Genomic DNA, 12447 nt, shown 5'->3' with positions numbered 1-12447 from the left:
GCACCTGAAGGCAGGATGACTGACCATGTGTCGTTTTCATCATTCATGAATAATGTACATTTATCATGTGTTCCATCATACGTTCTCATGTGAGGTCAGCACGTGTTTGAGTCAGAACAGTTTGCACCATAAAACTCTGAATAAGACTCCTGTAGCCTGTGAGTTGAATGTGATTTAGTGGTTGCTGCCATCTAGAGGTTCAAATTAAATACAGCACCAAACATAGACAGGAGGCCATTGTGCATCGTCACGGATCCTGCACGTGCGGTCCACCTCCATCTGCCCAACATGGCCTCAATCAAGGAGAGAGCTGCGGCCCTGAACCTCGCAGAGAAACTGTGTGTGCGGCCTCCAGGTGAGTTCATGACTCAGAGAGCTGCAGCACATCAAGGCCTGGTGGCAATAAGATAGTCTCACTGCCTTCTTACTTTGAGAAAGTGTGTTTACCTCCATGCTCCTCTGTGTCCCTCAGGTTGTGGAGTGTCTGGTAGAGCTGCCGGCCTCCAGTCCTCCTCCCTGTGGAGCGGCCTCCTCGCTCACCTCAGGTCCTCTGTGACCGTGAAGCGTCGACGGCTTCACCTCAAGTCCCACAGCGACTGTTTCCTCGGCTCAGAGGCCGTAGATGTGGTGACTGAGCATTTACAAAACATCCAGGGCTTTGATGGTGTGTGTGTGTGGGGCAAGAAACTGGATTCTACTCTGATTTAGATCAGCTAATTGGTGATCTGATAGCTCAGTATGACCCAAAACCATAATCTTAATTTTCTTTCTCTATATCTACAGGTGCAGACGTGTCTCGGAACAAAGTGGTGAGCGTGTGCCAGGCTCTGTTGGAGTGTAACGTGTTTGAGGCGGTGGGAACTAAAGTGTTTGGGAAAGACAAGAAGCAGGATTCATTTCAAGACAGCAAGAGTTCCCTTTACAGGTACAACATCATATATTCCTGTTTGAGTGATGTTCTTTCATTACATCACAGTTATTCATTACTTTTAAAATGTCACACAAAGGTTTTTAAACGTGCTCATGCCTTCAGTTGATGAGCTGGAGGGAGTCTTGCCGGTGAATGGGATTCAGAAACTCTTCTGCAGCGCTGCATCAGACAGGTACAGAGTCCATAACATGTCCTTTCAGCTACATCTGAGCAGATGTGTCAAAACTAGAATTTTTTTTTATTGCTAAGTAGGTTTTCACCTACAAGGAATAAGCTTTGGTGCATAGGAAAGGTAAAGCATATTAAATTAGAAAACTTTACAATTTCTAAATCTCTGAAAGACGTCAAACCTTTATCAACTCGTACCACATCATGTAGTCTAACCTGCACCAGAGTTTTCAGGAAGCTTCCCAACATGTCCCCTCTGAGTCGTCTGGGTTTTGCTCCTCAGGCAGGAGGAGCAGGTGCGTGTCACCGGGTCACATGTCCTCCCGTTAACTCCTGTCAACTTCAATAAGACGTCCACCAGAGCAAAGCAGCCGGATGCTCATGTCACCGGCCGCCTCTCAGTGGAGGCCGTGGTGGACAACCAGAGTGTGAGTCCCAGCAAACTGCAGACGGACTCTGTGTTACCTCAGTCATGTAGGTCACATGTGTTTTATTCACCATGGGAACAACCAGGTCATTGTGTTTTTATTAATCTTATTTCTTGTCTCTCTTCTCTCCTCAGTGGTAGACGAGGTGTGGCATGAGCAGACCCTCCTCAGGCTGCTGAGCCTGGTGGAGCTCCCCCTCCTGGAGGGGGTTCTTCAGAGCAGCCAGAACCTGTCTCCCCCCGCTCCGTCCCACCCGCTGTCCCACAGTAACCCAGACCTGATCTACAGCAGCAACCACCTGGACAGACAGATCTTCAAGGCCTTCAGGGAGACTCAGTGTGTTACAGCTTTGAAGAACATTTTCTGTCTAAATTAAGAGCACATTTTAATTTTGCATACATCTCTTTCTAATAAAATTTTTCTTCCTCTTTTCTTCCTCTTCATCAGGGAGGACAAGTGGCTGTGTGCAGCTCTGGACTGTCTGGACTTCCTGTCTGATCAGCCTGTGGTGGAGCTGAGCCGGGAGCTGCCTCACTGGTTCCCTCAGGACCAGGAGAGCTGTGACCAAGCACCTGCTGGTTCCATCAACCAGGATGGAGGTAACGTTTTCCGATGTGTGTCAGCGTGTGGAATCAGTCATCTCTGCTGAGGATGTAGATCTTCTGTATTAAATCTAATGTGTGTGTGTCCACATCAGGCTACAGCAGTGATGAGCCTCGTCTCTTCCTCAGTGGTCTGGCCCAGTGCAAACTGCTGGTGTACAGGACTCTGGTGAAACACTACAGTCACACAGACCTACCTCCACTGCTGCCACAGCACATGACTGACTTGTACACCGCCGTCACGGACCTGCTGGGTAAGAGTCTCATACCCATGATTGATTGTTTATTGCAAACATTTTATAAACATAAAATATGTATGTAGGAAATTAAAAGATTACACAGAGTAACAGTAAATTTAATCTTTACAAAAGCTGCTTGAGCGATGAAACATTCAATTATTGCACACAAAAAAATATCTATATCAATACATCAATAATTAAATTCATCAAATAAGCAGGGTGCTTCTGTAGGTGTTTCCCCACTCATCTACACAATAATTAAAATATGGTAATACCAGAGAACAGGAAAAGCTTTGTCACTGACTTAAAGCCTGTTTATACCTCACATTAATGAACCTTGGCTGATCCAATCAGTGCTCTCGTTGCTCAGCATCAGTTTCCCTAAAATCAATTTTGTCTTATTTTTGTCCCAGTGAACGCTAAGTTAGACAAGGCCCTGGAGGCTCTGCAGCTGTGCTTGAAACTGCTGCCACCTAGCTGCAGAGACGAGCTGCGCAGGCTGCTCACGTTCATGACTCTGGCTGCTGATCCACAAGCGATAAAACTGGATAAGGAGGTGAGAGCCGGAATCTTATTTTTGATAATGCACAATTAAAAGTGGTTGATGTGACGCAGCCTCTTGAGAAGCAGCAGGAGAAGTGGACTTCCCACCTCAGCTCTTCTTCCTCTTTCCTGTATATTTGTACGTTGAGGTTTAAGATGTGCCGTTGACCCTCAGATGGAAAACAGATTAGCAGTGAAGAAGTCTTTCTCCAGAGCCATCGTCCGCAGCAAAGCTCTTTCAAAGGAGAACGAGGACCTGCTTCTGGTCTTCATGCTCAGCAACATAAAGGAAATCTTCAAGGTAAAACAGGAACACCGTTACTGCACGGACATCTTTAATCGATAAATCATAGGATCCTGTTCCACCAAGACATTTTTTCTTTCTGCTCCAGATACCAGGAGCTCTGCACAAAGGAGTGAGTGAGAAGCTGAGCAGCCTTGTACAGGGGACGCAGCCCGATGTGACGGGTAAATGCACCAGTGTCCATCACCATAAGATAAGATATGATGATCCGTTATTAGTCCCACGAAGAGGGGAGTTGCTGATCCTCAGCATCAAAGAGAACAGTCAAGAAATAGACGTCAGTAAAAGTAATAAAGAAGCAAAACATGTAATATAAACATAAGGAAATATAAATAAAGCAGAAATAGCATTTAAATACTAAATAAACACTTATAGATTAGATCCTCATTCCTCTTTAAACACGAGGATGGGGCTGTTTGCACTTTCACCATAAACTCTAAACTCTAATTATTATCAATATGATCTCTTTAATGATCTGGAACAGCGCCAATCAAACATTGAGTCAATATGGCTTTGTATGTCTTCATTAAATATGAGCTGTTTTCAGACATGAACTCCAGAGAAAGTTCGGACCCATGTTGTCGACGTTCTCCGAAGTTTGCTTTTCACATATGAACAAGGTCAAGTCGCCAACCTGACCGAACCTGATTATCATTTCAGAATTTTGTCAGAATTCACACTCTAATAAAAATTACATAAAATGATAGAAGCCATCTTTGAATGTATTTAATATGCTCTTTATTTTGGTGCATGTGACATCTTCTAACATGGCGGAGGAGGCATGGTTTGTGACTTGTTCTGCAGCCTGCCACCAGTGGGCGATCAAGACCCTTTGGCTTCACTTTCATGTGGTCCATCTTTATTTTAAGTCAATAAATGGACAAACATGTGCAGCATAACGTGACCTCACTGTTAGCCCTGTGTTTTCCCTCTGTGGTGATTCTGTCCTCCAGGCTCCACGTTGTGTCAGCAGGTCACCGGCAGGACCTACACTGACGCCACGAAGGAGACCACCAAGCAGGAGCTGTGGGCTCTGCTGGACGGCATCAACACCAACACAAAGAGCTCAGCCAAGGAGAGGAAGCGTCTCTTCGGACAGTTTTACCGAGCCCACCCGGAGATCTTCAACCAGTTCTTCGGTGACTCTGCTTTGAGCATGCTCTAGATTTATGAGGCCGGTGATAAACTCTGTCTCTAATATTATAGACTGTCAATTCCTTCAGCGGCTGTAAAGTAGTTGGTGACTTTTACATGTTTTGTTAGTTGTTGTCTAGTTAGGTAGAAGCTAACTGACCTAAAAGAAATGTTTACACTTGTATTTGCTTCCTTATCAAACAAAATAAATAAACCGTTGATATATTCTTGGCTCCTCCGGAAATGTCTCATGTCTCACGTCTGTCAAAGGCTTCCTCTGGGGACAGATTTGTAGACCAATTTATTGGGGACAAAATTCGAACATTAACTAGTTATGGTTTGAATTGGTCAAATTGTCCCGAGCATGTCTCCTCCCTTCGTCCACAATGGTTCACCCACCATCCTAAAACAAAGTGACTTGCTTTATTAACCAGAGTCTGTTTTTACCTGTTATTTATTTATTAAATGGAACTAAAACTATTAACTTCAATAAATCTATTTTTATAAAACTAAATATCAACTTAAAACAAAATCGACTAAAATAAAATCAGCACCTTACTTTTATTTTAACTTAATTATTGATTTATCATAGTCATACTGGTTGGGCTTCTTCATTGTACTGGTGAGTCTGTTTACTTGCACGTGACAAATAAAATGTAATATGATCTACATCAAAATAAGTTTGTGTGCGCCCGCGCAGTTGGGGGCTCGCCTGTGACGTCACGGTGACCACTCCCAAACCCGGAAGTGTCGGCCGGTCTGCCGCAGCATCGGAGGAGCGCAACGCAGCAACGTTCGGAATCGAACAATGGCGTCTCTCTGGTGACTGACTGTAAATAAACGTGCGTCAGCGGTGAAGTGGACATGAGGGAGCAGCGGGTCCGTTAGGTTTTGTTGTTGTGTCGTCGTTGTTATTGTTATTGTTATTGTTGTTGACAGTCGGGAACGCGCAGATTTAAGCTAACGTCATAGTTGATCTGACGCAGCTCGATCCTCGGAGCTAACGGACACAAGGTGAGTAACGAACCCGCAGGTCGGGCCTCGGCTTCAGTCACATGACCGTGATGCTTTGTTGTGTTTACATCTGTGGAGCTCTTCATCCTCCATCTTCATCCTCATCCTCCATCGTCACCCCTCACACACCAGTGACATGTGATAGCATCCCTGTGTCGGTACTGTGACCTGAGGTCCACCGACAGGCAGACAGACAGGCAGACAGATAAATAAATACTTTATTGATCCAGTAGCAAACAAAACAGGCAAACACAAGAGGATTAGAACAGTGAGATGAAATTCTCATCACCTGAAACTACTACAAAGCTCGTACTGTAAATAAGTAATATGCTAATGTAGATCCTGACAGTACACATAATTTCAAGTATAAGGGCATGGGAAGCGTGAGTTACTGAGGCAGAGTATCGAAGCCAAATATAAATACAGATATAAAGATAAATTACTGAAGCTAAACAAAGTTATGCATTTGACAACCTGTAAAAATGATGGTATGATGGTGATGATATGAGTGTCAAAACAGTGAAAGAGTAAAACTTAAAATCAAAGACTAGACATTAACCGTTACAGACCAGTACATTGCACTACACAGTATTGACCAGTTGCTTCACCCCACAGACTCAAACATGCCAAAGGAGGCAGATCACCAGGAGGAGGGAGGAGGAGACGACGAGGGGTCGAATGAGGAAAGGACTGAGGAGACGCCGAGGAATAGAGAGCGGGAAAATACAGCCTGCGGTCAAACGCCACCAGGTGAGAAACAGGCTTTAACTGAGAGTACAGAAGGTAAATAAACACACAGACACCCCCACCGTGTGCTCATGAGGACAAACTGAGGATTCACACTCTCAGAAATATCAGTCCCATGAACATGCCGGGTTCTTTTCATCAAGATACACCTGCAGGCTCTTCAGAGTGTGTACAATGTGATGGACGTGTGTACAAATATAGACAGAGTGGTGGTAATGTTGACAACAGAGGATGAAACCTTACACCTCTGTCATGTACAGCTGCTTATCAGTCACTTATATTGTACAGTAACAGTGAGAGCATTGTGTTTTCTAGCTGTGGCCATGGTTTTCAGTGCAGTCACATGGTTGCACACAACACATTTTATGGAATTGAGACAGAGGGCTTCGGATGTCAGGCTAACAAACACATGCAGTCTGTGGCACACCCTCAGTGTTTTGAATGGGGTCCAGATATCAGCTTTCCTAGCCTCAGTTGGGGTCATGTTTAACGGCTTGTGTGTTGGCACATATATCTTTAGATTAGAACAAATGAATAAAGAAACTTATCCCACAGAGACAGAAACCTTTACTTTATTACTCAAAGTTCTCACAGAATGTTTGAAGTGAGATGAATAAGGCAGGAGCAACCCTTTAATCTTAGAAATGCGTTTCATTGTCCTGTTTGTCTAAATGAAGACGTTACAAATGTGGGTTGGAAACTGTGACTTCTTGTTAATGCTCATTTGTAGGAATACAGACTTTGCTCTAAGGCAGGTGGACTGAACAGAGTGTTAGTGGATCTACACAACATTACCACTAAATCTACTTGAACATTTTCTTAACCATAGAATGTAAATAGAGATGGAAGAAAGGAAGACTCCAAAAACTGCAGCCAAAGCATCTTCATTGCCCCCTGGTGGCTCAGTGCAGTACAGGTCATAAACCTCTCTTCCTCTATCTAAACATGGACCAGACTATAAAAGACAGAGTAATCGTTTAACCTTTTTTTCTCGAAGATGGTTTCTGTAATTTTCACACAGTTATTAATCATTAGTTATAATTGACAGGTGAGACTGACTCACGATTGGTCTTGAACGTGTATCGACAGGTCCTGGATACCACGGCTCTGAATGACCTCCCCTGTGCTAGACCTCTCAATACAAATTGATTTTAATAAGATGGTTATTTCCTCCCTCACAGCGAGCGCTGTCAAGTTCGTGTCTGTGGAGCAGCTGATGCACACGGCCAAGGGAGTCTCCAACATGACTCTGGCTCATGAAATAATGGTCAACCAGGCGTTTCAAGTCAAACCTGCAGCGCCACCTGAAGGAAGGTGAGGATAAGACTTTTATATTGTGACTGTCGCATGAGCCCTTGTCCTCGCATGAGGTTATTCACTCCTGGAATAGTAACGGTGCATCCTTTGCCCTCTGCACAGTTTGGAGCAGAGATTGAAGGAGGTTATGCACAAAGCATTCTGGGATACCTTGGAAGAACAGCTGAAGGAGGATCCACCGTCGTACAAACACGCCATCAAACTACTCGCTGAAATCAAAGAGGTGAGGCACGGGATTCAGGAAGTAAACCGGTCCCAAATCCTCAGGGCTAATTCACACTTCAAATATGATCCTGTAGAAATGTGTCACCGGAGCAGGCTTTTCTTCATGTGGACATTATTCATCCCTTTTTACATTGAGTCATCCTCTCTTTCGTCTCAACAGATTCTTCTGTCTTTGTTTCTGCCGAACCACGGCCGTCTGCGCGCCCGCATCGAGGAGGTCCTGGACCTGCCCCTGATCCAGCAGCAGGCGGAGAATGGAGCTCTGGACATAAGTAAACTGTCCCAGTTCGTCACTGGGATGATGGGCTCGCTGTGCGCCCCCTGCAGGGACGAGGACATCAACAAGCTGAAGGAGATCACAGATATTGTGCCGCTGTTCAAGTAAGACCAGAGACCAGAGAGGCAGTGATATCAGCTCTGTGTGTTCCAGGCCGCAGTTTATTTTTAGAGTGTGCAATTTCATTCCAGTCCATTTCCGTGCAGAAGTTAGTTCTGGGGTCGACGTCAGTTTAGACGATGGTAAAAGACGAGGCCGGCGGGTCCCACATATTAATCCAGACTGAATGAGAGTAGATTCACAGTAATAATCATCAGTTGTTATGATTGTTGTGTTTATGTTTTCACAGTGTTGGTTTATTTTCTGTTCTCCCTCTTTTCTAAGGGCGATATTCTCAGTTCTTGACATGATGAAGTACGACATGGCAAACTTCGCCCTGAGCAGCATCAGGCCTCATCTGATGCAGCAGTCGGTTGAGTATGAGAGGGGCAAGTTCCAGGAGTTTCTGGAGAAACAACCAAGTAAGGAGGCTTTTACATTATTTATCATTTATTGTATTATTTATGCTGCCAGCATTTCATAATGGACTGTTTGTAAAATACAGAATTAACCTTCGTAAAATTGAATATCTGAATTAGTACAACTTCCTCTAGCTGCAGTTTTTTACTATTAACAATTTGTTAAATGACAACCTCCAGAAAGACAAAGTTAGCTTCATGCTAGTAAACAGATTCCGACACTTACTTGATTTGGAAACAGTCAGTTGTTAACATGATGGTTGTTCTCCAGATGCCTTAGACTACACTGAGAAGTGGCTGGAGGACACAGTGAAACACCTGAGAGAGGCCGAGCAGGACGGTTCCAGTGCTGCCTCCTCCAACCCCCCCTCCCTCCTCCCTGTTAATGTCCACAATCAGGCCTATCTACGCCTGCTGAGGTGGGACCACGCCTCCGACGCCTTCCCAGAGGTACACACCCTCGATCCCGGAGCTTATTGCTGCACCTCGGTTAATTGTTCATCTCTTTAAAGGTGTTCTTGTTCTTTTTTATTTGCCACCACAAACTGTATTCCTCCTCCTCCTCCTCTCGATAGACGGTGTTGATGGATCAGGCTCGATTCCAGGAGATGCAGCAGAAGGCTGATCAGTTAGTCCTGCTCTCCTCTGTGCTCCTCATCGTCTACACCACAACGGGGGAGGCCATCTCAGGCCTGCCGGGGCTGATGGAGATTCTTAAAACCGCCATCAACGTCATGATTGCAGACATGCACAAACCGTGAGGGCAAATACTTTAGTACTTAACCTTTTAACGCTGCTGGTATATGTAATGAACTGTATTCCAGTGTTTCCCCACTTGCATAACTTCCTCCTGTCTGTCCCAAGGTCTTTCAGCGCTGAGGAGGCCTTAGCCACCATCGGAGAGAAGATGTGTGTTGAGCTGAGTCAGTGTCTGAGCCAACATGGCTACTCTCCTTTCTCCGCTGACAGAAAGAGCATTCTGAAGGGACAGATCTCTGCCATCATCCAGCCAGACAACACAGTCCGCAAGCTGATGGGTAAGAACACGGACACCTTCTGAGAACAGATCAACTCAGCCACAGAAACACCTGGTGCCACACTACTCAGGAGGTTTAGTGCCGATAAAACTGAGAAGTTTGAACTGCTCGATACGTTTTAGTTAGAAAAACTCCGGGGCTGTTTTTTAGTGTAGATGATGGGAAACAATTGCTGTACACACTCACCACTTGCTTATTGGGTCGCTTTGGTCATGATGTACCCTTCGCTGATTTGAGGGCTCCTATCACATGACCCCCTTCCAGAAGAAAACAACCAGTGTAGAACTCAACATGGAGAATCAATTACAAGTGTTGTCTTTGCTAACTGCTGTTGTGCAGATAAATTATGTTTTTTTTGTACTGACAGAGAATTCCTCTTCCTCTCTTCTTCATCTTTCTCTCCTCTCCTCTTCCTCTCCTCTGACTCTCCTCACCTCCTCTGCCTCTGACTCTCATCTTCTCCTCTGTTATTCCTCTTTCTCTCCTCTCCCTCTTTCTCTCTCCTCTCCTCTTCCTCTCATTTCCTTCTTCCTCTTTCTCTCCTCTCCCTCTTTCTCTCTCCTCTCCTCTTCCTCTCATTTCCTTCTTCCTCTCCTCCCCTCTCAGAGTCACGGGTCCAGACCTATCTCCTGGCTTCCCTGGAGTCCAGTCAGCAGAAGACCCCCGTTCATCTCCCAGGAGGTCTGGCTCCGGTCAGCAAGGAGATGAAGGAGCTGGCTGTCCAGTTCAGTTGCCTGGTCAACTTCAACAAGCTGGTCTTCTCCCCGTTCTACCAGAAGATCCTCGCAAATATCCTGACACCCAGCACGGAGACGTAAACACAGACCAGTGGTGAACCCTGGTTTAGTTTTGCAGTTTCTCCCTCACAAGTAAACCTTTCATTCTAAGATAAAAGAGTTCACACCTCAAACTGATGTAATGAAAAATCCCTGACCACCATCTCTGCTGCATTAACTCACAGTGTTGTGTATTTTACAAATCTCATGTACCTACGTGCTTTGTCAAATGGTTACCATCCTTAGGTACGGTATGAAATATCTAATGATATATAATCATTAATAATCGTAACACTATTCAAATATAAAGGCTACAAGTCAAGACCTTTTACATATCAAGTGTTTCAGTAGGACACCAGTCTTCACAGGTCAATCATTTCCAGAGTTAAGTGTTTGTCCTCTTGCTTTTAGACCTGGGAGCTTTCTATCTACGTTCAAACCCAGGAAACCGCCTCTATCTGCCAATAAGTAGTTACTGAGCTTTCTCAGCCTGTTGTGTTCAGACAGAAACACGTGTTTATGTGTAGAAGGAATTTGAGGGGAGAATGCGAGCACCTGTACGACAACGTCATCTACATTCATCGAACCAGCCGCAGTTTAAAACCCCGTTGACCTTTTGAACTGCATGTTGAAAGCCTCTCTGAGGGTCTGGACATTTGCGCTGGCTCATAGGGAATTAAAAGATTTGCTGTGCAGCAGGGGCCAATACCACGCAGTGTCTAAATGTTATCATGACGTTCATACAAAGCCAGGCTATAAATGAATAGAGCGGTACGTACGATGCTGTCACCTTTTTAAAATTCCTCAAACACAAATAGGAGCGTGGAGGGTGTGTGCACTTTTGATATCCACTGGATGTAAATGAATAAGATGCTTTGAGAAGTGAAACCAGACTTTTGTTATGATCGAGCTTGAAGTGTTACTGATCTTTTTTTAGTTTACTTCACTCACACTCACACCTTTCACCTCTGATAGTGTTTAAGATATTTAGAGTATTAATATTTGAAATACACGTTGCTTTGCCTGTAGGTCTGACAAGTTTCTAATGCTGAATTTTAGCTGGTTTTATTATTTCTTTTCTTTTTACAGGTAATAACACATTACCTGTTTGTGTGCTTGCTTGTCTGCAAAAATGAAAACAGTTTTTTCTCAAGTGTGTTGAGTTTAGAGACAGCATTTTAAAAGTAGAGTCCTGTCCTGAATAACAATGATGTATATGTGTCCAACAGCAAATATGATTTTATTTCAAAGCTTCAGCTACTCAGTGTTATAGCCTGTAGCTTGTGATAACACCTGTCTGTCCCCCTGACTCGTTTTGTGTTTGTTTTTGAGTTTTGTTTGTTTATTAAGACACGGTGGAATCGTCATGACCTTTCGTGAATCCCAATTAAAAAGTGAAACTGACCCAGTTCAACCCTGTGTGTGTTTGTCTTTTCACATTGTTAGACATGTTGACATGTCACAGTAGGAAAGTCAGACGGAGTGGTATGTGTAGCTCCAACTTTTCTCTGTGCCAGTTTGTGATATTTAAACAATATTAATCTTTAAATAAACACAATATCATAGAGAGATCTGTATCATGCAGCACAATATAAACACAATTTCCTAAAACTCGTCCTCTAAAAATACACAAACGGAACAGACGCCCCAGCTGCTGTTGAATTTCATCAACGCAAATACTCATGTGTTTGCATTGATGACATTCCTGAGGCCGACTGACACAGTGCGGTGAACCTGCAGTTGTTTTGGGACCTGAGGCCCCGACAACTGTGTGAGTATAATCCTGTGCATGTTTACATACTGATTTACTGGTTAGATTTAACAACTTTTACTTTAAAGATTAGGTTAGACAAAGAATTATGTTTATGTTCTTCCTCTAAGTTCTATATAGTTGATTCTGTTTTGTTTTTATTTATAGTTGTTTAAAATAAGGTTTATTGTTAAATTGTTAAATGTAAAGACTCAATTAAATGTCTTCGTCATGAGGGTTTGATAATAACATTTAAGGAATAATTGCTAATCTTAAAAAATAATATTTGTAATCACTCTATATGATTAGATTTGGTATGAAATATTTTCACGCCCTAATGAGATGTTTGTGATATAATTTATAAGAACAATTATGATGCTATTTTTTAAGCCAGTACAACATCATTATATTTATTACATTACATCTCATTTAGCGGA

General features: G+C 43.6%; 1 protein-coding gene and 1 pseudogene across 1 annotated transcript; both read left to right on the top strand.

Moving 5' to 3' along the window:
- The first annotated feature begins 288 nt into the window (after nt 1–288).
- On the top strand, nt 289–4380 carry LOC128444368 (DEP domain-containing protein 7-like; annotated as a pseudogene).
- Nucleotides 4381–5089: 709 nt separating this feature from the next.
- tcp11l1 (t-complex 11, testis-specific-like 1) lies at nt 5090–11674 on the top strand. The gene is made up of 10 exons (XM_053426832.1): nt 5090–5363; nt 5979–6113; nt 7292–7424; nt 7530–7650; nt 7813–8033; nt 8314–8450; nt 8719–8897; nt 9023–9204; nt 9312–9484; nt 10091–11674. Exons 2-10 carry the CDS (start codon nt 5987–5989, stop codon nt 10300–10302), a joined length of 1485 nt encoding a protein of 494 aa, XP_053282807.1. The 5' UTR covers nt 5090–5363; nt 5979–5986; the 3' UTR covers nt 10303–11674.
- Nucleotides 11675–12447: the final 773 nt, after the last annotated feature.

This window comes from Pleuronectes platessa, chromosome 7 (assembly GCF_947347685.1).
Source record: "Pleuronectes platessa chromosome 7, fPlePla1.1, whole genome shotgun sequence".
Classification (NCBI taxonomy): domain Eukaryota; kingdom Metazoa; phylum Chordata; class Actinopteri; order Pleuronectiformes; family Pleuronectidae; genus Pleuronectes; species Pleuronectes platessa.
The sequence above is the reverse complement of the archived record's forward strand: the minus strand, read 5'-3'. Positions and strand labels throughout refer to the sequence as shown.

What these genes read in the sequence shown, in the direction of transcription:
- tcp11l1 (XM_053426832.1), top strand. Translation starts at nt 5,987, where the DNA reads ATGCCAAAGGAGGCAGATCACCAGGAGGAGGGAGGAGGAGACGACGAG. An exon ending in GCAGCGCCACCTGAAGGAAG is followed by an intron (nt 7,425 to 7,529) that starts GTGAGGATAAGA and finishes CCCTCTGCACAG; the next exon opens with TTTGGAGCAGAGATTGAAGG. An exon ending in GTTTCTGGAGAAACAACCAA is followed by an intron (nt 8,451 to 8,718) that starts GTAAGGAGGCTT and finishes GTTGTTCTCCAG; the next exon opens with ATGCCTTAGACTACACTGAG.